This window comes from Cucurbita maxima, unplaced genomic scaffold (assembly GCF_002738345.1).
Source record: "Cucurbita maxima cultivar Rimu unplaced genomic scaffold, Cmax_1.0 Cma_Scf00021, whole genome shotgun sequence".
Taxonomy (NCBI): domain Eukaryota; kingdom Viridiplantae; phylum Streptophyta; class Magnoliopsida; order Cucurbitales; family Cucurbitaceae; genus Cucurbita; species Cucurbita maxima.
Genome location: NW_019272037.1, coordinates 4,055,017 through 4,077,457, shown reverse-complemented (window position 1 = coordinate 4,077,457; position 22,441 = coordinate 4,055,017). Strand labels below are relative to the sequence as shown.

General features: G+C 38.2%; 5 protein-coding genes and 1 pseudogene across 9 annotated transcripts; 1 reads left to right on the top strand and 5 right to left on the bottom strand.

Moving 5' to 3' along the window:
- Positions 1-340: 340 nt before the first annotated feature.
- LOC111495269 (transcription factor MYB52-like) lies at positions 341-1,534 on the bottom strand. Its single transcript, XM_023145235.1, has 3 exons — positions 1,262-1,534; positions 773-1,174; positions 341-678 (listed from the first exon to the last, which is right to left on the bottom strand). Exons 1-3 carry the CDS (start codon positions 1,374-1,376, stop codon positions 479-481), a joined length of 717 nt encoding a protein of 238 aa, XP_023001003.1. The 5' UTR covers positions 1,377-1,534; the 3' UTR covers positions 341-478.
- A 1,824-nt stretch (positions 1,535-3,358) lies between these two features.
- Positions 3,359-8,118, bottom strand: LOC111495216 (two-component response regulator-like APRR1). 3 transcript variants are annotated; one of them, XM_023145156.1, is made up of 7 exons: positions 7,396-8,118; positions 7,125-7,313; positions 6,613-6,774; positions 6,376-6,509; positions 5,962-6,129; positions 5,296-5,386; positions 3,359-5,074 (listed from the first exon to the last, which is right to left on the bottom strand). In XM_023145156.1, the coding sequence occupies exons 2-7, from the start codon at positions 7,294-7,296 to the stop codon at positions 4,140-4,142; spliced, it is 1,662 nt and encodes a 553-aa protein (XP_023000924.1). In that variant the 5' UTR covers positions 7,297-7,313; positions 7,396-8,118; the 3' UTR covers positions 3,359-4,139. The 3 variants fall into 3 exon arrangements, with proteins under 3 accessions (XP_023000924.1, XP_023000923.1, XP_023000922.1); XM_023145155.1 differs by having other exon boundaries at positions 7,125-7,336; positions 7,415-8,118; XM_023145154.1 differs by having other exon boundaries at positions 7,415-8,117.
- Positions 8,119-9,047: 929 nt separating this feature from the next.
- On the bottom strand, positions 9,048-11,850 carry LOC111495357 (ribulose-phosphate 3-epimerase, chloroplastic-like). The gene is made up of 10 exons (XM_023145350.1): positions 11,520-11,850; positions 10,909-11,023; positions 10,670-10,810; positions 10,471-10,584; positions 10,161-10,239; positions 9,828-9,937; positions 9,684-9,740; positions 9,530-9,599; positions 9,336-9,451; positions 9,048-9,247 (listed from the first exon to the last, which is right to left on the bottom strand). Exons 1-9 carry the CDS (start codon positions 11,633-11,635, stop codon positions 9,402-9,404), a joined length of 852 nt encoding a protein of 283 aa, XP_023001118.1. The 5' UTR covers positions 11,636-11,850; the 3' UTR covers positions 9,048-9,247; positions 9,336-9,401.
- A 598-nt stretch (positions 11,851-12,448) lies between these two features.
- Positions 12,449-16,784, top strand: LOC111495078 (annotated as a pseudogene).
- A 389-nt stretch (positions 16,785-17,173) lies between these two features.
- Positions 17,174-18,986, bottom strand: LOC111495073 (NAC domain-containing protein 100-like). The gene is made up of 3 exons (XM_023144943.1): positions 18,394-18,986; positions 18,029-18,306; positions 17,174-17,948 (listed from the first exon to the last, which is right to left on the bottom strand). Exons 1-3 carry the CDS (start codon positions 18,581-18,583, stop codon positions 17,430-17,432), a joined length of 987 nt encoding a protein of 328 aa, XP_023000711.1. The 5' UTR covers positions 18,584-18,986; the 3' UTR covers positions 17,174-17,429.
- Positions 18,987-19,170: 184 nt separating this feature from the next.
- On the bottom strand, positions 19,171-22,168 carry LOC111495075 (uncharacterized endoplasmic reticulum membrane protein YGL010W-like). 3 transcript variants are annotated; one of them, XM_023144945.1, is made up of 6 exons: positions 21,960-22,168; positions 21,405-21,928; positions 19,868-19,930; positions 19,716-19,787; positions 19,466-19,627; positions 19,171-19,421 (listed from the first exon to the last, which is right to left on the bottom strand). In XM_023144945.1, exons 1-5 carry the CDS (start codon positions 22,105-22,107, stop codon positions 19,511-19,513), a joined length of 924 nt encoding a protein of 307 aa, XP_023000713.1. In that variant the 5' UTR covers positions 22,108-22,168; the 3' UTR covers positions 19,171-19,421; positions 19,466-19,510. The 3 variants fall into 3 exon arrangements, with proteins under 3 accessions (XP_023000713.1, XP_023000712.1, XP_023000714.1); XM_023144944.1 differs by having other exon boundaries at positions 19,171-19,627; XM_023144946.1 differs by having other exon boundaries at positions 19,171-19,627; positions 21,405-22,168.
- Positions 22,169-22,441: the final 273 nt, after the last annotated feature.

The following is a 22,441-nucleotide window of genomic DNA, read 5'->3' as shown; positions in this document are numbered from 1 at the left end:
TGATATGAATGTATGTGTACATTTTCTTTTCTGCATGGAAGGATTCTTCCGAGGGAGAAAAGGGAGGAAAAGTTTTAACAAGCAACTAGGCCCAGCTTTATACCTATTCAAACAAGTCCCTAAACTCTTGCCAATATATATTTTTCAATATATAGAAACCACCATCTCTGATTGTTTATAGAGTTTTTCACTTCAGTTCCATATGTATATAAAAATAATGATAAGTTTAAATTGCAACGAGTGTGATATATCTGAACGCGGAGTAGGCTGTAATTTGAAGCGAATGAAATAGAAATGAAGGGCAAATAATAAGAGTGGAGGTGTTGTAGTGAATCTAATGTAAGTGTCAAAGTTTGTGTACAATATATAATATATTTATGCATACATGTATATGTGATCTCATGATCGATCACCCAAATGAGTTAGAGGATATGTAAGACGTGGGATAGGAAGGAGGAAGGAGATTGGTTTAGTAGTATTAATTATGTGAGGATGAGACGGAGTTGGAGGTTTGGGCAGAAAAGAAATCAATGAACGGAAATAGCGGGCGGGCGGCGGTGGCAGTGGCTTCTTGGTTCACCTCTTCATAATCCTCTTTTCTTGAGTTGTCTATCACTTCACTTGCGTTAATGGACTCAGCGTTTAGGTGGAGAAAGTCGTAAAACTCCACGCTTCTATCTGCTCAAACAAACACATATATAATAATTATAGGTAGGAGGAGGAGGAGGAGGATTTTAATTTTACTCAATGAAATAGTAGCATTAGTCTTTACCAGTTGGTTTGGGGATGAATGAAGAAATGGGGTTTGGATATAGAGAGTGGTTGAGAAAGAGGGAAGCGTTGTTTGGTGGACATGACGTTTGCAGAAAGGAAGACAAGAGAAGGTGACTTTGAGATGATGGGCTTAGGGTTTGGGTTTTGGTTATGGCTTTGGCTTTGGCTTTGGCTTTGGCTTTGGCTTTGGAGCTGTCCCTGGACTTGCGAGCCATGATGACATGCCAGTGGTTCTTGACGGCGTTGTCAGTGCGGCCAGGAAACAGCCTTGCAATAATGGCCCATCTGTTCCCATGAACCCTGTGGGACGCCATTAGCCTCTCCTCTTCCTCTTCTGTGAACGGGCTTCTGTTGATTCGAGGATCCAACTGATTGAACCATCTCAGCCGGCAGCTCTTCCCTGAAGGAACTTCCACGTTAATTCATTCATTCATTCATTCATTCCTCCCTACCTAGGCACAATCAATTCATATACCTACGTACGTACCGGATCTTCCTTGAAGCTTTTGAGCTATGGCGTTCCAGTTATGAGGCCCGTATCGCTCCACCAGCTCCCGAAGCTTGTCGTCTTCGGCAGGTCTCCAGTGGCCTCTGCTGCACATTCTAAACCAAACCCACCTCGCCTCTGATTTGATCAGATCAAATATTGAAAACCCTTAACACACTCTAACGAATAACAATATATAAGTAATCCAACTGTGACAACACCTTGCTTCCTACACTCATTTTCGTTCTCCTTTCAACGTCTTTATTTCCTAAGTTTCTAACCTACAACCTCTTCCTTCTTTCATCTCCTCTCCCCTCCTAATCACCCTCCTAATTACCCCCACCTAATTCCCTCAAATAACGTATATATATATATATATATATTCTTAATCACTGCTTAACTTTGGGGTTAATTATAGGAGAGGCAACTCAAAATCAAATAATTGAGAACATAATATATAACTAGACAAAGCCAAGAAGACCCAACTTGATGGTTTTGATCTTATTGAGCAAATTCATCAATTTTACATAATTAATATTCAATAAAATTAGTTGTTTCATTTTGGGGGTTTTCCCATACATTTTGCCATTCAAAATGGTGGTTGGTTTTCTCATTTTGATCAACTTGGTTAGATGGGTTGTTTTGATCATTTGGTTTTTCAAAAAGTTAGTTTCAACCACATTTTTTTTTTTTAATTTTATTTGATGGTGTTAGCTTAATTGGTACATGTTGTTTTTCAAACTATTGACCCTATAGTCATTTTAAACATTTTTCCCGTAATTTGTCAGGTTAACAATATATGAAGGTGGCGACTTGAACCTCTAAAATCCAACTTTCAGATCAAAGATATATGACGTAACCAATGCTCAGGTTGGCTCTAGTATATTGCACAACGAAAACAGAATACTTTCTCGAACCTTATTACTACATGAAGATTCATTAACACCCAAATGGTACATTATATATAAATAAGGATCCTTTAAAGTATAATCCTACCGGTTCTGTACATTACAGTTTTAGATTGTGTTAGGACGATAGGTTTAATGTGCTCACTAACCCAACAAAAGAAGAAGAAGAAGAAATTTAAATATTTCAATACAAAAAGTGAAAGCAAAGCAAAAACAAACAAACATTAAACTTATAGTTAGAACAGATGGATATTGTCTAACTATATCTATATATATACATTTTTTAAATCGTAGACAAATTTTTAGAAGCCACGTTTTACAAACCAATATAATATTGTGTGTATATATAATATTAGGTAAGACTTTGGGTATAATATATAATATTAGGGAGATACATAAAGAGGGCGGAGGTAAAGATTTGAGGGTTATAAGCATATTGAAGGTTATTTAGTTGTTTGGTTCACATTTTGAGAGTTGGGGTAGCATTCTGTGAGGTAGGAGAAGGAGAATATTGCGTGTGAGAAGGAAGAGGAAATGAAAGAGAAGTGGAAACCAAAAGCTGCTGCAGTTAACAAACAACAGTCTCCATCGTCAATTAATTGGTTTGGCAGCCGAAGATTAATAATAAGAAGAAGAATAATGCTCACACCAGTCTCCATCATCTGGATCAAACGAAACAACAACCTACTCATAACAAATATCATCTCTAAATCCCACTGAGATGGAAGCTTCCACTCCCTCTTCCTCCTCCTGCGCCATTGCTCCAACCAACCAGACCTATCCGTTTGATAAGACAGTTAAAAAAGAATGGGCAACCATCCTTACCAAACTTGGATGTTCCAAACGTTTGTCTCATTCTCCCTTCGGTTCTTCTTTTAACATTATTTTATAACGCGCAGAGCGAGATTTCAAGACACCATGTACGCCTTAAACGGCATGAATATGTTTGTGTTCCACAAAGACAGATTATCAGTAAGGAGGTGGATGGAATATAGATTACTTTTGTTTCATTTTTTCAGTAGTTTTTCCAATATCCATATGCCATTAGAAGTATTTATATTGCCAGCTACCAACTTCCTGGGAAGCTTATCTTATGCACCAGTATATTGGATTTGTAAATACATATGATTTTCCTGCAATGTTAAACTAAACCAAGTAGTACCTGAAGAACATGTCTTCCCATAAAAACTGATCCAGTGCAACCTTATTGAAACGTAAATGCAGGTTCACATTTCCTCCAGTAAAACAATAGCATCCCAAACAAATATGGGACTTTACAATTCAAGTTGCTGGCTGTGCTCTGGAACTACAGAATCAAGTTCCCACAGCCTTAACAAATAATTTTATGAACACATCTTTCATCGGCTTATCAGACAAATCACATGAAAAATAGTTCACAGTTTGGATAAAATTGGTCCATCTTTCACAAACCACATAAGTTGGGATTGGGGGTAAGGCAAGATCTAGGCTTCATTTGGACGAATTTCCAACAAGCTATTCTTCTCTGCAAATGTCCAGTGTAGGTCAAATTCTCTATTGATTGATTCGACCCATTTCAGTTTTACCAGGGAGATGATATTGAGGCACGTGTACTTTGGGCATCAAGACCCCCCCTGCTTAGGAACTGCATGAGCAGCAAGACCGGGTAAAATTAATCTCAAGAGATGCAGCTTCCAGACACCAGTTACCATAGGGCTACTAGGACCTGGTGCAAGCAAATGATCATGTAGTAACAGCAGAATTGGATCTCCTGCCAACAATGAGTGCATGCAGTAAACATGCGCACTTGCTTGCTTCCCTGGATTAAAGTGGTTACGCATTCTTCATAAATATTCCATCGTAAACCATACAGGAACGAGTAATATTCATAAAACTTTAAGAGCATAAATTTCAGGTCTTCCAGGGATATTAAGGCCACTCAACCATTCCACCAAATGAATTTCCTTGGTCACTTGGTCAGCATATCTTTTCTAATATCCTAAACCATCATCCTCATGAGAGAAATCCCTTGATAGTTGCTCCTCCTCGTCTTCATCCTCGACATCATCAGCAGATGCAGGTTGTCCATTAAGATCTACATTGACACCATTTACCTTTCTCACAAACTGACCCCGCACACGGGGCCTCCTTTCTGCAAGTCGCTTCCTATTAACATACCTAATCTTCTTATCAAAACACCGCTCTTTCCTTTTCTGCCTAAATTTAATCAGTGCTGCCTCTCTTCTATCAAATTTGTTTGATTTCGCTTCATTGGACAATGCATTTCCAAAAGATGGCCATGAATGAGTATTATTAGCAGCGGGCATTTGACCAGGTTGTAAACATATATTCATGGGGTAATAAGGATAAGATGCCACCCCACTTACATTGGGAGGGCAATGATGAAAATGACCGTACTGTGACATCATTGCCGCATGATTATGCATATCGTGCAAGTTCTTGTGGTACAGTTGCGCCGACATCATACCTTCTGGCGTATAGAAAGGATAAGCAGTTTGTGTTTGCACAGGTAGGCCTGAAATATCAAGTTGAGATCCATTTGGCGGTTGCACATGCACTTGAGAGCAATTTTCTTCATTGAAGCTCCTTTCCTTGTGAACTCCTGAGCCAGCAGGTGGCGTACAAGATCTCTCCACAGAAAAAGAATCAGGAAAACTAGTACTACTTGGGATTTCGTCTCCTTGTGAATGGCTTTCCAGGGCCTCCACACTTTCTGGTATTGGGGGAAGACGAACTACAGGCTGACCAGTTTTTTCTTGATGATTTTCATCCAGCCAAAGTCGTTTGCCATTGTCCTCAACGTCTACTGCCTTAGTCTTCACACTTCTTGATTTGACATACGTAAAGAATGCGGATGATTCCCCAATCTTTAGTTCACTCTTTCTGGGGCATGAGGATGTTTGCCCTGCAACATTACAGAAAAGATTATATTACAAACTAAAAAAAAGGTGGAAGAAAAAAGTTAACAGAGAATCAGCTAATTATAACAAAAGATAAAGCCATGTTAGCATTTATCGCATGTTTCTAGCAGAAGTGACACTATTTGCTACATTCCAATGGAAACTTTTTGGACTATTTTCAACATTATGCTAATGAAAGAGCAGGTTAATTTGATCACTAGCTTACCGATTCGGCGCTCGCTAATTCCAGGTACATCTGGCTGATGTTCCACTGTATGAACAGCAGGAGGTTCTACCAGTGCGGCAGCAATACCAGACTGAAAAGGATGAGTACACGCCATTGAAATGAAGTTCCCAGTTGAGGGTAAAATATAGATGGCGTCCATAAAATAATAAATAAATAAATAAGGATTTCCATGTAACCGTACTTCATAATCCTCAGATAAACCGGTCAAGCATTAAAGAAATAAGTTTTTTCTCAACCTATTTACGATACTTCTGGTAGGAATTAGTGGCAAAATTGAGGAAAACGAAAACTTCAAATAAGAAGGGAACTCGTCATTAAGTCCATAATTTAACTCAACAATCAAGAATAACATGCAATCTAAAACTCAGAATAACTGAAAATTGGTTTTCAAAAGAAAATAAAAATAAATGAACATCGAAATAGTATTATTTCATTTTACTTATTATTTTATCCAAAACTGTAGGCAACATACAATATTTATTTAGGCTTTAAAAGCATCTCTTAGGCCCTCAAGAAAAGAAAAACATTCAAACTGTGTAAGGACAGAAAGCAACCTCATAATATAGTACTTCATACCGCACCATCATTTCAATGCGTCAAAAAAACACTTACCAAAAAAACTTCAAAAAATCATAATATACCAACCTCATCTTCCTGGAGTGTTGCAACTCCCATCTCTGGATTTGTGCTCCTACGTGACTTGTCATCAGTGTCATCCGAGAACAAAGTAGTACTATTTGTGTTGGCATCACTTGGGTCTGATGCCACCAAATCAAATTCATAGTTCAAAATGTTTTTTTCTGCCAGTCCAAGCTGCCATCATAAAACAGATAGACGGTAGGGTGAGATGAAATTGAATATTTTCGTACAAGAAAAGGAAGGGTCTGCAAACACCAGGCGTTGACCAGCTAGATACTAGGGAAGTAATAAATTACAATGATATACATCATCTGCCGATCCAATTCCCTAGACACTTCGATTGCATGTCTATTTGCAACTGATGCACAACCAAATTCTATTTGAGAAAATTACTACAAATGCTTGAAAATAGAGGCAAACCATGCGTCTTCTTCTCCACATATGCGTCCACAAGTTTAATAGCTCATTTGTCCGTAAAGGCTTTACAAGATAGTCGGCTGCTCCAAGCCTCAAGCACTTAACGACAATAGGGACTTCATCTTGTGTTGACATCACTTACAAAGAAGGCCAAAAAAAAAAAACCAGAGAAGAATCAGATCATTCTATTAATTTAGAAATATTAACAGTGTGATAAATCGGCAGTTAACCAGAACTTACTGATAACAGGAATGCGCCGGAGCTCTTTATCCCGGGTGATATACTTCAACATTTTCATACCTTTGGCCATTGGCAGGTCAACTTCTGAGAGTATAATATCAATTTCAGGTCCCTCCGCATTCAAAGCATCGATGACCTGTCTAGCTGAGCTCACGGAAATGACTGCCAACAAAAAGAACACCTTATATCAGTGAAGTAGTTGACCATTCCTGTCAATTACTATTATTGCAAATTATGTAGAAAGCTAGAGGCCAGTGAACCAATAAAACAATTGCTACCTGTAGAATAGGACAGTAGTAACAGAAGATCTTAGAATTTAGACTTACACCCAATCCCATAGTATCACGAGCAACTTTTAGATACTGTAATAAACCTAATCGAAGTCTTAAGCCTCAAAAATCATTCAGGAATTTCAGTAGATGAAACGACTACCTATCATGCATTACTTCTAGCATCCGGACGATTCTATTAAGGAAGGGGGGGAAGGAGAAAAATAAGAATAAAACATGTACCCTGGTAGGAACATTTCAAAAGAAGCTTGAAAACCTCTTCTGAACTTTTTGAATCATTATCGCACAGCAAAATCCTCACTTTGCTCCTGTCTATAAACGCATCTCCTCCATTTTTTACCCCGCTACCACAGGCACCACAATCTTCGTTCAAATTGAGCTCCTTGCAATCCATAACCGATGAACCAGGACCTATACAAAACGCGATTCCCTTCCTAAATAAAAGCAATCAACTATAGCCCAAAAAAGAAAGAAAAGAGAAAAGGAAACACACCAAAAGGTTAAATACATACTAGAGAAGTTCCATCCGCAGTTTCTTCAACCTTCCCACAGAATCCAAATTAGGGTTAGGGTTTCGATCACCGACTTCATTCACGAATCAGAAGATCACCCATCTCATTAAACACCCACCACACCAGAATCAAACCAAAAAGAAACCATCTGTTAAAAGCTCATGAGACTGTGCAACCGGTTATCAATCGCTTTAAGTTGTACAAATTACACTCCTCCGCAAAGGGCAAACTAATGCTTCCGGGAGGTCGGAGAGGCGAAGATCAAACGTGACAACCAGAAATGAATAAAAAAGTTTAAAAAAAAAAAAAAAAAACCCGCTTCACCGGAGAAAGCGCATGTTAGCAGACGTCTGGATGTGTATTCTTCCGGGGGTTTACGGCGAGCCGCAAGCGAAGGCAAAAGAAGATAAAAATCTACGAAGCTTTTGCTGTCTCTGTGTTTTTGTAATTTTTTTCTAAATTTTTTCTTCTTTTCGGAAAAACAAATATCTTAGCTCGATCAGCTTCTGAGGCTAAAATGCACCGCGTTGATCGAAAATGGTGGGGGATGGAGGGATGAGATTGATGAAAGCTGAAGCTCACGATAGCGAAGGCAAAACCAGAAGAGAGGAAAGATTAAAAAAGTGCAAAAGGGGATATTGAAATGGTGAGGTTTGGATAGTTATGTAGAGATAGCGAAGAAGCCACGTCACCTGCAGATCTTCTCCAATGAACCAAATGAAATGTGACCCATTGCCCATTTCCATTTTCTCTCACCAAATTATTCTTTTCATAAATATTCTAAATTTTGGTATTGGCATGGGAGGACCAGAAGTGTTGGCAATCGACGTGGCATGCCAGCAGTGTCCAGCCAGGTCAGCCCACGTGTCTCTCTCTTTTACCTTTTTCTTCCTTTTCTCAAAAGTATAAAACTTTTCGAGATTGGGTATGGTAATTCACGCTGTATACAGTTTATTTGTGATATTAAGTTTGATTAAATTTCGGTTTGATTTTTTTAAATATCGGTAAAAATTGGATAACAGAAAAAAAAAAAAAAAAAAATTAAGTGAAAGTGATGTTTACAAGCTTCATTTNAAAAAAAAAAAAAAAAAAAAATTAAGTGAAAGTGATGTTTACAAGCTTCATTTTTTAAAATAAAAAAATTAATTTTTTGCTAAATCTGAGTACAAAACAAAGAGATAGTACAACTTAGTTAAAATAAAGGTTTCATTCTCCACCCAGGCTTCTCTGGTTGCGTAAACAATCGCTAGGAGCATGAAGTATCCAGCAACTTGGTTGCTGGGATCGACTACGAAAGCAAATTGTTGTGAATTCTACAGCTGCTGAGAAGTGCTCCCATACAGCATTGTTTGGCTTCTTCTCCACAGACCTGTTCCGCAAACCCAGTGATAATGCTAGACCAAGACAAAAGTGTTTCTTCAAACACTTTATACGGTTCATCCAGAACACCACAACTTGCACACATGGATCACAGCATTGCTCAGAGATACCAATGCTTACGGATGTCTCATGAACCGTTAAAAGGACTGCCGGTTTGGCATGTTGCAAACCCGACTCAGACCGAAAATGCTCATGAACCGTCTGAAGTCGTGAATTTAGAGACAAAATAAGTTTTTTTAAAAAATAAAGGATAAAAATATCCTAAGAAGAAGATTTTATTGGACAATAGATATTTCTCCCAAGTTTATATTATGGAATTTGTACTCGGATGTTATAGTACATAACAAATCTTCAAGTGGCAATCTACAGGCTTCTTCTGTGGAGATGGCAACCATGTCTGAGATAAGAGCTTGAAGAACACAACCTTCTGATATATTCAGCTGCAAATTCTCTCTGCATTTAGAAGAAGAAACAAGCGGTAAGATCAGGTAGCATCGTAGCAGCAGAATACTATCTATCAAGATCATAAAGAACAACTTACATGGCAATGAATAACACAACAATACTATTATCAGCTGAAGCAATTCAGATCTTGTACAAGTCACTTTCATACTGGAACTGCCTGGGGCCTTTTGCTTGTCTTGATTCCTTTTATGGCTGTTCAAGAATGGAGTTGAGGGCATAATTTAATTAAAATGTGAGAGGGAGGGGTGGAAAGAAGTGTATGGATCATACCCTCAGCATAATCTTTAGCTCCAAAAACAGCAGAACCTGCAACTAAAGCATTGGCTCCAGCCTCAATGACCTGCAATCAGGGTGGCAATCCAGAACTTGCTTTAGAAACTCATGTAATAAAAGTTGCTGTTTTGGGAAATGTTACTGTATGCACCTTGTATGCATTGCCCGGACCGACTCCACCGTCCACTTCAATCCATGGGTTCACTCCCTGCAACAAAGCAAATGAAATGTCAATGGGTTTGGGTTTTAAATCTTTGCAAGTGATGGAAAAAGCTAGCGAAGAGGGAAATTGTACCTTTTCAGCACATAATCTTCTTAATTCTGAGATTTTCTTCACTTGGCTCTCAATAAAGCTTTGCCCACCAAAACCAGGATTTACCGACATAATTAAGACTAAATCAACCACTGTAAACAGGGAAAGGGAATTGTTAACCTCCAAGATAGATATCTCCACTTTTAACCTCCAATCCAATCAACTGGTCATTTTTCTTCCCTAAATTCATGTCAAAATTCTTAAAAATAACACCACGGAACAGATAACATCATTCCAAACATTCCAACCCTTTCTAATAATGGTCACAGTGGAACATGTCAGCAATTACATATGGGGGGAGAGAGAGGGAGTCACCGTCAAGGACATATTCTATTGTGGTGAGTGAAGTAGCAGGATTTAGGACCACTCCAGCTTTAGCTCCAAGACTTTTTATCTGAATCATATTTAAAGGAGTGGCCATTATGAATAAATAAAGATATATGCCTTTCCGTCTAAAATGAAACTCATTTTCATTCCCAACTCAGCCATAAAGCAGCCATAAACCACTAAACTACATATTCTATTGTTGTAAACTACATGTTGGATTTTGCATTTCTTTTTCATTTGTATATATATCTTACTATAAACGAAAACGTGTACAACGTTATGGAGGAGGAAATCTTACTTGATTAAGGGTACGGTGCAGATGGATTGTGGAAGATTGCTCACAATGAACGCTGACAATATCGGCACCAGCCTTTATAAAGTCTGGCACACGCTGCTCGGGCTCCACAATCATCTACAGTGCTTTGACTTTATGTTAACAGAAGCACTTAAGAATCACTGCTAACACCAAGGGGAATCAAAATGAGAAAGAAGCATACCAAATGCACATCTAAAGGAAGATCTGTCACAGGGCGTAGAGCATCAACGACAAGAGGTCCAATTGTGATATTTGGAACAAAACGACCATCCATTACGTCAACATGAATCCAATCACAACCTGCCAGTTCCACTGCTTTCACCTACCAAAGATGAGAATGTCAATCAATTGTATAAATTAGTCGGAAGTGCACAGCAAAACAAACTAAAATAACGGAAAGTTTAGAACACTGAAGAGAACCTGCTCTCCCAATTTTGCAAAGTTAGCAGAGAGGATGGAGGGAGAGACGATTATATCAGATTTTGAGTATTTATCAACCCGAGCTGAAGCTTTTGCCACATTTCTGAACCTCCTCCTAGAAAATTAGTAGCAACACAAAGTGAACAGGAGAACAATGGATACCAAATAGTTGTTCATAAATATAATCCATTTCTCCATCCACACAGAAAGTACAGAAGAAAAATAGAGTACAAAGTGGGAGACAATCGGCAAATCTTTATCTAGCTGGGTTGGAAGTGGAACCAAAAATCGCAATGGGTGTCATAAAATCTACTCAATTTCAAAACCCACAAATCAAATCACATAGATAGCAAAGAAAATACACAAATCCATAAAGCTCGTTTGTTCAATCTCAGAATTTTAAAGAGACCGCTAAATTATCACCTCATACCATGATTATGAACCAGAAGACAAAGGGGAAGTCAAAGCTGCATCAATTGCCATATACAAACTATAATTCATATACAGTCAAGGATTTGCAACGGCTGTGAAACTGATTCCATAGCCCACAAGGAGGCTTAAAGTAATCGAACAGATGAATAAGAAAGAGGGCACCCCATAAATCAAATTACCTCGAAAAGGGAAGAGAGGTAGGTTGAGAAAGAGCTGGTTTCTGAAAAGTGAGGCCTCCGATAAAGCCACTCACCTGGGGTTGCATAGTGGATTGACATAACGAAGCAACGGCCATTTTGGAGTATCGACCGAAGAACCCTTTCCGGGTTTCAAAGGTTGGGTAAAGATTCAAACAATGAAAATGGGTTGTTCCGCTCTCATTCCCTCCAGCATGAAAAATGTAAGACTACCAAATCTAAACAACAAATGGTAAAGCAAGAATTAAAAATGGATAAAAGAAATGAGTGGATGAGGAGAGCGGTACGAATTCAGGGATTGCTTATCGCCAATGCTTGGCCTTCTATCTTGCTGACATGAGAGCGAGGGATTCAAATGTCTTCTTTTGACGATAAATTTTAGATTTTTGACTTCTTTCTTCATGAATTTTAATTTCAAAATACTATTTCCATGTTGTTACCTTCTTTACCTTATTTATTTATTTATTATAGTTTCTAAACTTCATGTCCATTCTAATTTCTATATTTATATTTTTAGCCCTACAACATTTCTACCTCCATTCTACATCTATTGATCTGAAATTTTGTATGTATAATTAAAATCACACCTTTTAAAAGTTTAGATATGATGATTAAATTTAATATAAACCTAATTCAACCTATTTAACCTATGCTACCAACTAATAAGTTAAAGTTCGAATCTTCCACTTTTATGAGTGGTTGATATAAATCATTAATTTATATCATAGTGTCCAAGATTGGTATGTTATAAATGTATGGAAAAAGAAATAGTACAAATTTTCAAAGACATTCCAACAGAAGATTGTGTACTGTTAGAAATAATTATCTCTCTCTGTCCAGTTTGGATAGTTATCTTTTTCTAAATTGGAATAACCAGTAATGAGTAAATATTAGACAGTTCTGTCAATTTATGTAGAAGGTTAATCAAAACATTAGTTGCCAAAGTGGTTCGACTTTCCATTAGAAAAAGACCCGCAAAGATTCTTAGTTTTGAATCACTGGATCACAAAGCTTCTCAACACCGACAAGCCGGAATAGACACTAAAAGATAGATCCCGATTCACGAGTAGCTTTATTTCTTCGGTTTATTGGCTGCACCAAGATTTCCCGTTGAAACATAAATTCAGCAAATTCAACCACAACTCTCCTAATTGCTATGGGAAAATACTGAAGAACAATAAGAGCACAGATCCAAGTGGAATGATCTTGCCATCTCTTGTTTATCTTCATTTGGTCCATGAATATGATGATGATGACAAGCTTTTTTTCTGTGATCAACACCAATCTCTTCTGCACCAATCCCCTTGGCTTGTTATGAAAACAGACAACTATTTTGTCCCCTCTCTCTTTTTGATCCCATCATTCGAGAAAGAACTTCATGATCTTTTCCCAAATAAATATACAGTTTTCCACTTCTTGGGTCGATATCTGATTCATCCCGTGAATTCAGTTTGGGGACTGATTACGAGATATTATCAGGCTTACTTGGCTAGAGCTAGTGAAAGAATAGGCATTCAGATTAGAGTGTTTGATACAGGAACTGGACCTTTTCAACACATCTTGGATCAGGTTTTGGACTGTACCCTGAAGGAGAATCTGTTGCCACAAACGGAAAGGCGAACAAATGTCGTCGGTCTGGCTGGTAATCAAAAGTCAAAGGCCGTGCTCATAACTTCCTTGAGCGCTGGTTACTTCGAGAAGTTGAAAGATATTTACTGGTAGAGTCCGACGGTGACGGGAGAGAGAGTTAGTTTCTACCAACCAAAGTCACGAGGAACACCAGCAAACTGATAAGAGTAGGTTGAAATATATCAAAAGCCCAATAATTGTACTATCATTGTATATTTATTCTTGTAGAGATTTTAAGAAAGATATCCGATTTTTCTTAGATTTACATATTTTAGTAAAAAGATTCAAATTTATTAAATTTAGATTTAGATTTGTTAGGTCTAGATTAATATAAATACACCTCCACCTATAGTTTATTTATCCAAGAAATCTAAAAAGTATTATACACACTGTCTTGTATTCTCTTCTCGGTTGGTCTTAATAAAGACTGCGAGTTCCCACAAAGAGTTGTGTTCAGCATTGGAATTCTTAGTATGCTCTATGGCTGCAGCTCTGTCTGATCTTCCACATCAAAAACGATTTCTTGAGATTAGTAGTGAGTGAGTTTCTTTTGTGTCATGAGTAGTCTGTGACTGTGCAAGTCTTGTGTCGAAAGAGCTTGTTTGGTATTACTAAGGTATGACCAACACGATGGGTGATTTCCAAATCATTCCTCCAACAACTACTACAACACGTGGGCAACATGCATGATGTCCTATTTACAAGGACAAGATCTTTGGGAGATCGTTGGAGGGTGTGAAACTATGCCGCCAGAGGAGGATTCTAACGGCGCCTTGCGCAAATGGAGAATCAAAGCAGGCAAAGCAATGTTTGCCTTGAAGATCACAATCGGAGAAGAGATGTTAGAACATATTTGGGATGACAAGATACCGAAAGAAGCATGAGACACGTCCGTGATATTGTTCTCAAAGAAGAACGATACAAGGCTACAACTTCTAGAGAATGAGTTGTTGTCAATTTCACAACGTGACATGATGATTGCTCAGTACTTCCACAAGGTCAAGTCGATTTGTCGGGAGATTACTGAACTAGACCCGAAGTCCGCCATTGTAGAATCTCGAATGAAGAGGATTATAATCCACGGATTGCGACCGGAATATCGAAGCTTCATTACTGCTGTACAAGGATGGCCTACTCAACCATCACTTGTAGAGCTCGAAAATATATTAGCCAGCCAAGAAGTCGTGGCTAAACAAATGGGAGGCATCACATTGAAGGGTGAAGAAGAAGCACTCTACACAAGTGAAAGTCGGAGCAATAATAGGTCGTCTACCAAGCGTGGATACAATGGTGACAAAAGAAGAAGTCACAAAGGAACTTCACAACCCGAGAAATCTCAGAAGAACGACAACAAGAGTTTCCAAGGAAAGGGATTTGAAGGTATTTGCTATAATTGCGGAAAAAATGGTGCAAAAGGGTCACATGTCTAGAGATTGTTGGTCCAGGAAAAAGTGGTTGAAAGCAATGTGGCAATATCCAAAAAGAAGATAGAGGATGAATGGGATGTAGAGATACTATGTCCAATAGTAGAAGACGAGCTAGCACTCATGGCAATGATGGAAGAGCATATCGATTACGAGGATGACTGGAACATTGATTCAAGATGCTTAAACCACATGATTGACGATCAAAGCAGTGCAATGGAAGAGAGGTGGCCCTCAGAGAAGGAAGAATTATCGGGCCTTGAGTTAAGTAAAGAAATCAAGAAGTGATTCAACCAAGCGAGTCTAGTGAAAATGAAATGACATCTCAACAACTCAGACATTCAGAAATAATCCTAAAGGAAAATCCAGAGTATGCCAACACAGTAGAAGACGAAGTTAATGAGCCGGAGACATATGAAGAAGCATCACAAAACTCAGCTTAGCAGAAAGCGATGGAGGAAGAAACTATAGCCCTGGAACAAAATCAAACTTGGGAATTAGTGCCAAGACCAAGAGATACCAAACTCATATCTTACAAGTGGGCTTACGAAATAATGTGTACCCCGGATGGATCAGTTGTGAGATACAAAGCTCAGACTATAGATTCAGGGTTCTCTTAAGAATATGGACTAGACTATGATGAAACGTTTAGTCCAGTGGCAAAGATCATTATCGTATAAGTTCCTCCAGTACTTATCGTAAATAAAGATTGAAAATTATGGCAGATGGATATGAATAATGCTTTCTTGCATGGAGAGTTAAACAGAGAGCTCTGCATGGACCAACCGAAGAAATTTGAAAATGAAGTTGAAGTCATTGATCAATATATGCAAAATCTGAAGAAGCTTCATTTGGATGTGGCTCGACGGACCTTGAGATATGTCAAAGGTACAATCAATTACGATCGTTTATACAAAAGAAGCGAAGACTGAAAGCTAGCTGGATATAGTGATGTCGACTATACAGGAGACCACGATACCCGAAGATCAATCACTAGGTATGCATTCAAGCTCGATTCGAGAATAATTTTTTGGTGTAACAAAAGACAACCAACAATATCATTGTCAACTAAAGAAGCAAACTACAAAGCAGCAGTTGGAGCAGCTCAGGAAAATACATGGTTAAAACTTTTGATGGAAGATTGACACCAGAAAATTGAGTATCCAATACCACTTCATTGCAACAATCAATTTGCGATTCGCCTATCAGAAAATTTGGTGTTTTATGTTATAACAAAGCATGTGGAGGTGCACTACCATTTCATTAGAGGAAAGGTCCTAAAGGAAGAAATCGAGATGCAGCAGATCAAGACAGATGACCAAGTGTCAGACTTGTTTACAAAAGGGCTGAATATTGGCAAACATGAGAGTTTTTGCTGCCAGCTCAACATGGTGCAGCGAATGAGGACTAGTGCTTGGGGAGTGTTGAAATATCATCACTAGCCCAATAATTGTGCAAGAAGGGATTTTATATTTATTTTAGTAGAGATTTTAGGAAAGATATCTGATTTTTACGAGAAGAGATCTATATATTTTAGGAAAAAAATTAAGATTTGTTAGATTTAAATTTAGATTTGTTAGGTTTATATTGCGTAGGCTCTAGTATAAATACACCTTCACCCTACCTAGGTTATTCATCCAAGAAATCCAAAAAGTATTTTACACAGTGTCTTGTATTCTCTTCTCGATTGGTCTTAATAAAGAATGCGAGTGTTTCCCACATAGCGTTGTGTTCAATAGAGTATACATAACCAGAAGGCATTGGATGTATTTGTTAAGTACAACTAATGTACTGGTCACTAGTTCATGGTCGACCTTTGGATATGTGGCTCAAGGTCTTGGCGGTCTGAAACCATGGATATTGTACAATCCCGAGAATCGTACTGCACCGAATCCACCCTGCCGACGAGCCATGTCCATGGAGCCCTGTTTCCATGCACCTCCTTTCTATGACTGCAAGGCTAAGAAGGGAGTGGACACTGGCAAACTTGTTCCTCATGTGAGGCATTGCGAGGACATGGCCTGGGGGCTTAAGTTGGTTGATCAACAGGATTGATTTTGCTGCTTTTGTTTTGAGAAACTGTTGTACTCATCAAGTTCCCATTCCATTATTAGAAAGATGAAATATGTTAGATTTCCCGATGTTAATGAACATAGTGTGATGTGGTGCATGACGAGGGTATATTTTGATTCAAGTTTGTGCATTTAACCTAACATACTTTCTATACGATTAGATTGTTGAAAAAGTTAAAAGGTACCACTAAGATATATACTTGTGAGTGCTTTACAACTCTCAATAAAATCATCCACTTTAAGAATAAATGGATATGGATTGAAATTTGTGAGAAAATGGATTGGGCAAGTAATCACTATAATATGTATAGATACAAAATATTTATATATATACGCTAAAGAAATCGGGCATTCGTTGCTTTGTTCAACTTATTTATCGATAGAGCATTATACCGAGACAAGTTCCGGTATAATTACACATTATTTGAACTTTTAAAAGTAATCATAACTACAACTCAAACTTGTCTCGTTCTCACATGATCCAAATATCTAATATGTGAACCGAGCCTAATGAAACACAATCTCAATCGTAATCATTCCATTGTCACATAAACGTACACATACTTGGAAAGAAGATTGAGATGGGGATCCATTATCCTTGTGATATTGATATTCAACCTCAACCTACAAGTCTCAACATAACATCTTCAATGGCTACAGAAGCCATTGAAGTACGGACCAACCTCACTTTCGTAACACCAAAACTAACATCAAAATAGTCATTTACGCATAATGCGTCAATTAAAAACAGACCTTGTTTAATTTTATCAGTAATTCCACGCGATGTGGGGGTTCATTGGCACGGGGGAAGCAGAGAGGTTGTCCTGATTTTCAAATGCCAATCGACCCATTTCAAGATTAGAAACAACAGAAGAGATTTCATTGTTCATATCAGTAGTTAGCCCTGTTTCTTGTGAGACACTGATTCTTTCCCCCTCTGGCTTGAATGTTCCAGCCATGTCTGGAAACTGCAAATTTAAAGGGAGAGAGATGGCTTGGGGGTTGTATAACGAAGTGGGCTGCGTGTTTCTCGGAAAAATGGTGGGCAAAAAGCAAGAGAAATTGAAAGAACAATCAGTTATTTTGGGTAGGGTTCTTTGAGAAGAATCCATGGTGTTGGAGAAGCAGGGCACGTGAGCTAATTCATTGATCTTGATTGATGACGAAGAAGAGTCCTTCAATGGCGGCACAGCAGAGGAAGAAGAACCCAATTTAACTAACCCAGAAAGGTGAACTTTTTTCCCACCGCAACTCTTCTGAAACACCCTCGAAATCACCCATTCATTCTGCAAAAAGAAAAACAGATAGCTCAGCTCTGTAATTTCAAGAGATTCAGAGGGGGTAAAGTTGTAAAAGAAGGTTGTACCTTTGCAGTGCTTGAGAGGTTAATGGCAGAGGGTTTCCCTTCTAACCTGAATTCATGCATAACCCAATTGGATTTCTCACCTTTTGGGGCTCTTCCCCCATAGAAAACAAGAGTTTTCTTCATACCCACAAGCGTTTTTCCTCTGTAAATCTCTTTATCTTTCCCAGTGGCTTTCCAATACCCTGATTCAGTGGCTCTGTTTGTTCTCAATCCAGTGGGATACTTTCTATCCCTCAAACAGAAAAAGTACCATTCCCCTTCCCCCATTTTAGCTTTCCCTGAGGTACCCCAAACATTAAAAGCCAACAAAATGAGTAAATTTCAAAGAAAGAACGAAAAAGGGTATGAAAAAGTTGAGATCTTACAGGGCAAATCCCAAGGCTCAGACTTGTTGAGATCGACCTCTCCAATGGGTTTGCAAGAGAAATTGGCGTCCATCACTTTCTTACAGAGGTACTGAGAAATAAGCTCTTCATCAGTTGGATGAAACCGAAATCCAGGGGGCAAAACAATCTGGGATTCGTCATGAACAGAGGCTGTCATGTTTTCTTCCATATTTTGTCTGGAAAATCTTTGGGACGAAACTTATAGCCCAATGGAAGAGTGATTACAGAGGTTTTAAGTGGGAAAGAAAATGATGGGTCCTTCAGCTCCAAGTAGATTGAAGTTGTGTGGTGGGTTCAGAGGTTCTGGCAGTAGAAAACAAAAACAGAGAAAGATTACAGAGAGAGAGAGAGAGAGAGAAGCAAGAAGACAGAAATGAATGGAAGTAGAAAAGAAAAAGAAAAAAACAAAGGAGAAAGAAGAAAGGTGGAGAAGTTGAGACTGTTGAAGGAAAGGGAGGAGAATGAGAAACATGAAGTGAAGGGAAGTAAAGCTCCACAAGAGAATACTCACGCCCGACTTTCCTATTTCACTCAACGCAAACGGTGGCATGCTGCCAAACCATTTGGTGACTTGTAGTGTTAAATACCCTAAACTAACAGCTAACTATGGTGATTAATGATATAGTTATAATATTACATTGTTTAAATGAACACTCAACATTAAGAAAACAAACTGAAGCATTGACCAAGCATCCTGCTTTTTAAGGATAAAATGGTTATAAAAGAGATATTAAATAATAATGTAAAACAACGAGCTTATAAGCAAAAATATCCATCAACTAAAATAATGGTGTGAATGCACAAAAAGAAAATATTCCCCATACTTATACGGCATCCTTTTTCTGATGTAAACAGAAGAATGTAAAACCAATCCCCACATTTGGGTTGTGAGATGAGGAGCTTTCTAATCTTATTCAAATACAAACATTACTTCAACAATTCTTTTTAAGTACATCTCAAGCTCTCAATTACACAATTCCCACACAAACCAAATCAAAACCACACACCTTGATATACGTATTTATACATCTAAAAAAAGGATTCCATTCACCCTGATATACGTATTTATACATCTAAAAAAAGGATTCCATTCAAGCTAACAGCTTTTCTTTTCTTTCTTTCCTTCCCAAGCTTTCTTCTCGGCTTCCATCTTCGCCTTCACGCTTGCGTGAAATCCATTGTATGGTTCATATTTGAACGAAGCTTGAAGAATCTGCAAATAGTTAACAAATTAGTTACATTTTCAAATGTTTCATTGTTGATCCAAGAAGGGCACAAGGAGGGGTTTCAGCAAAGGTAACCTCCAACAAAACGAAGAATGGAGCCATTAGAAAAGCTTGGGCAAGGTTGTCAATGAGAGCAGGTGCCCGTTTCTACAAAATCAAACCAAAACCCATCAGGAATTAAGGTTGCAAAACAAGTTCATGTTTAAGATGTTTAACTAACTAGTTACCTCGAACACCCCATGGCCAATAAACTGACTTGTCCAGCAGAACAACTGTGCAGCCAACACCACCTGGTATATCAAATTACAAAATAACCAACTTTAGCTTTATGCTCAAGACTATAGATTCTGCAATAACTTGATCATGTTCTGTAGATTCCTTAGGTTTGCTACAAGTTATAATTTGCAAAGTAGTACTCAAAACTTTATGGACATGGAATGACGGGGTCCAAATATGCCAAGGAGTACTCGAACAAACACATAAATGGTTGTGGCTGTCAAAGTTACTATGATGTCGTAAGAAGAAAAGGAAACGGTGAATCATATAATGTAGTGGTGGTGACTTTTTTTCAAAAGGTGGCCTTAAATTACATTATCCAAAAGGAATCTCCAAACTGATCCAAAATTCAAAAGCTGCAAGCTTTCTCATCCCAAATATGTGTCACAAGCCTTTGAGATAGTTCTTACAAAAAGTAGTTGAGGTAGAGGATAAAAATGTCCTCAACACTGATGTCCATCAAGTTTAGCCGACTACAATTACATTAACATGCTGTCAAGCCTCTCAAAAAATTGTATGGAAGGGAAAAGGAGATGTGATGAGGACGACAAAAGGATGACTCAGATCCAAGGAAAGCAACGTCGACCAGTATTCTAACTTCTAAGAAAATCTTGTAGACATCTGCCAAATTAAAGTGTTATTAAACCTGGCCTAACTAGCTTTGCTTTAACTTCAAAACCAGAAACCACCATCATATAAACAGAATAGCAAGAAAATGTGTTGATGATAAAGATAGAAGTTACATGGAGTTTGATAAGCGATTTTGAAAGGTTAAAATCACTTCTATCATGTTTAAAACCATTGTAAAACATGTTGTTGATGATTCGAAATCAATTTAATATTTGGTTTTCCACTTTTAAATGCAAATTTTCATACCATCAAAATTTATCTTAAATGGTTAAAAGCATGTCTTGGGAGGGTTTTCAAAGTGAACCATATCAAACCTACTCTCAAACATGCCTAAACGAAGAGCTGAGATATTCATGGTTCGAGACCAAATGAATTTGGCAGCACAATCTTTATAAACTGAAAAAAGAAGGATAAATAGGAGCAGTAAATTCCCACAACCACCATAAAGTTGGAAGAAGCTCGAACAAATATCTTTCTTCTTTCTAATTTTATTTTTTTCATGCCACACTAAGCTTTCTCCTCTACGAAAATGAAACCTGTCCTACAGTACCAAGAGAAATAAATTGTAGTCTAGTACAACCATAAATTCAATAGAAGCTATGTCAACACCATGGCCAGCCCTTCATACATCAGACCAAAACTATGAGTTCCGGCCCCATAAGAAATTGAATAGAACTACAGGGAACTGAGATTCATAAATGGTTCGAATAATTGAATTGGAGCAGAAACCAGACAACCTAAATAGGGTTATTATAAGATCTGTGAAGTATTAAATTGTGATTCCTACCCGACAAAGAATAAAACAAACAAAAAAGGATCAAAAGAGGAAGGGAAAAAAAGGGGGGGTTTAGCGTCTACCTTCCAAGTAAGCGTCCATCCAAGTTTAAAAGCCAAAACGCTTGCTCCAACCCAGCAGAGAAAACACATAAAAGCAGCCAGAGATCCAGCTCTCTTATCAAAAAGTACGTAGAAAACGGCATACACCAAAGCAAACAAAGAACCAAAATTCACAACGAGGCCAGTATTGAAGCCGCAAGGGCATTTGGGAAAAGAATAGAAGGAAGGGGTGTAGTAGAAGAGCATGAGAGCAGTGAAGAATATTGGCCAGACGAAGAGAATATGGATAAATATATTTGTTGGGTTGCTATGATAAGCCCCATAGAACGCAAAATGCCTCTCCAGGTCGAACAATCCGCGCCTACCCATTGAATGTAAGGAGAAATACAGAAAGAAATAGTGAAAATGGAAGTGGTGCGAGGAACAAGTGGAGAGGCAATCGGGTATAAAAGGAAGGATGAGGATATGGGATTGCGAAAAAGGAGAGCGGGAGGGCACACCGAAATATATTGAATCCAAGTGTGGGATGGTGCATAGGTTTGGCGTCAAATTTGGAAGATTTGGACTTGTTTGGCGCCGCGTTGGAATTGGGAATTGAAATTTCAGGACGGCTTCCACTGTTCAACGTCGCGTGGATTGCTAAGATGCGCCGGTGTGAAAAGGTGAGCTCCGATTTGGATTTGGATTGGATTGGATCCTTCCTTTCCCAAATTCCATTGACCATCTCAATTCATAGCTGTTCTTCAAACTATTGCTCTACATTTTGGTCGCTCATATCTATTTCTTTCTTTTATTTCTCAATTCACCACATTTTTCAAGTTTTTATTTCTCAACTATTCTTTAAAACTTTTTGTGCAAGTAAATGTGATGTTCGCTGTGGACCACTTGTATGCCACGTCACAGCTAATCTATCCCATTTTACAAATTAATCAATTATGTAAATATTTTATTTGAACTAATTATATAATCGAACATAACCGACATAATGGAATCGTATGCTTAAATGTGGGGCCATGATGAGTTGGAAATTTGTTAATCCACGTCAGTTCCAGAATCTG

Coding starts and splice junctions, on each gene's coding strand:
- LOC111495269 (XM_023145235.1), bottom strand. CDS start 1,376: ATGTGCAGCAGAGGCCACTGGAGACCTGCCGAAGACGACAAGCTTCGG. Junction 1,175..1,261: donor AAAGCTTCAAGGAAGATCCG/GTACGTACGTAG, acceptor AAGTTCCTTCAG/GGAAGAGCTGCCGGCTGAGA. Junction 679..772: donor ATTCATCCCCAAACCAACTG/GTAAAGACTAAT, acceptor TTGTTTGAGCAG/ATAGAAGCGTGGAGTTTTAC.
- LOC111495216 (XM_023145156.1), bottom strand. CDS start 7,296: ATGGATTGCAAGGAGCTCAATTTGAACGAAGATTGTGGTGCCTGTGGT. Junction 6,775..7,124: donor TTTGAAATGTTCCTACCAGG/GTACATGTTTTA, acceptor TTTTGTTGGCAG/TCATTTCCGTGAGCTCAGCT. Junction 5,387..5,961: donor CAACACTCCAGGAAGATGAG/GTTGGTATATTA, acceptor CATCCTTTTCAG/TCTGGTATTGCTGCCGCACT.
- LOC111495073 (XM_023144943.1), bottom strand. CDS start 18,583: ATGGAAGAAAACATGACAGCCTCTGTTCATGACGAATCCCAGATTGTT. Junction 18,307..18,393: donor TGAGCCTTGGGATTTGCCCT/GTAAGATCTCAA, acceptor GGGGTACCTCAG/GGAAAGCTAAAATGGGGGAA. Junction 17,949..18,028: donor ACCTCTCAAGCACTGCAAAG/GTACAACCTTCT, acceptor TTCTTTTTGCAG/AATGAATGGGTGATTTCGAG.
- LOC111495357 (XM_023145350.1), bottom strand. CDS start 11,635: ATGGCCGTTGCTTCGTTATGTCAATCCACTATGCAACCCCAGGTGAGT. Junction 10,811..10,908: donor TTGCAAAATTGGGAGAGCAG/GTTCTCTTCAGT, acceptor CATCTTTGGTAG/GTGAAAGCAGTGGAACTGGC. Junction 10,240..10,470: donor TGCACCGTACCCTTAATCAA/GTAAGATTTCCT, acceptor AATATGATTCAG/ATAAAAAGTCTTGGAGCTAA.
- LOC111495075 (XM_023144944.1), bottom strand. CDS start 22,107: ATGGTCAATGGAATTTGGGAAAGGAAGGATCCAATCCAATCCAAATCC. Junction 21,929..21,959: donor AATTCCCAATTCCAACGCGG/CGCCAAACAAGT, acceptor TTCCAAATTTGA/CGCCAAACCTATGCACCATC. Junction 19,628..19,715: donor CATTCTTCGTTTTGTTGGAG/GTTACCTTTGCT, acceptor AACTATTTGCAG/ATTCTTCAAGCTTCGTTCAA.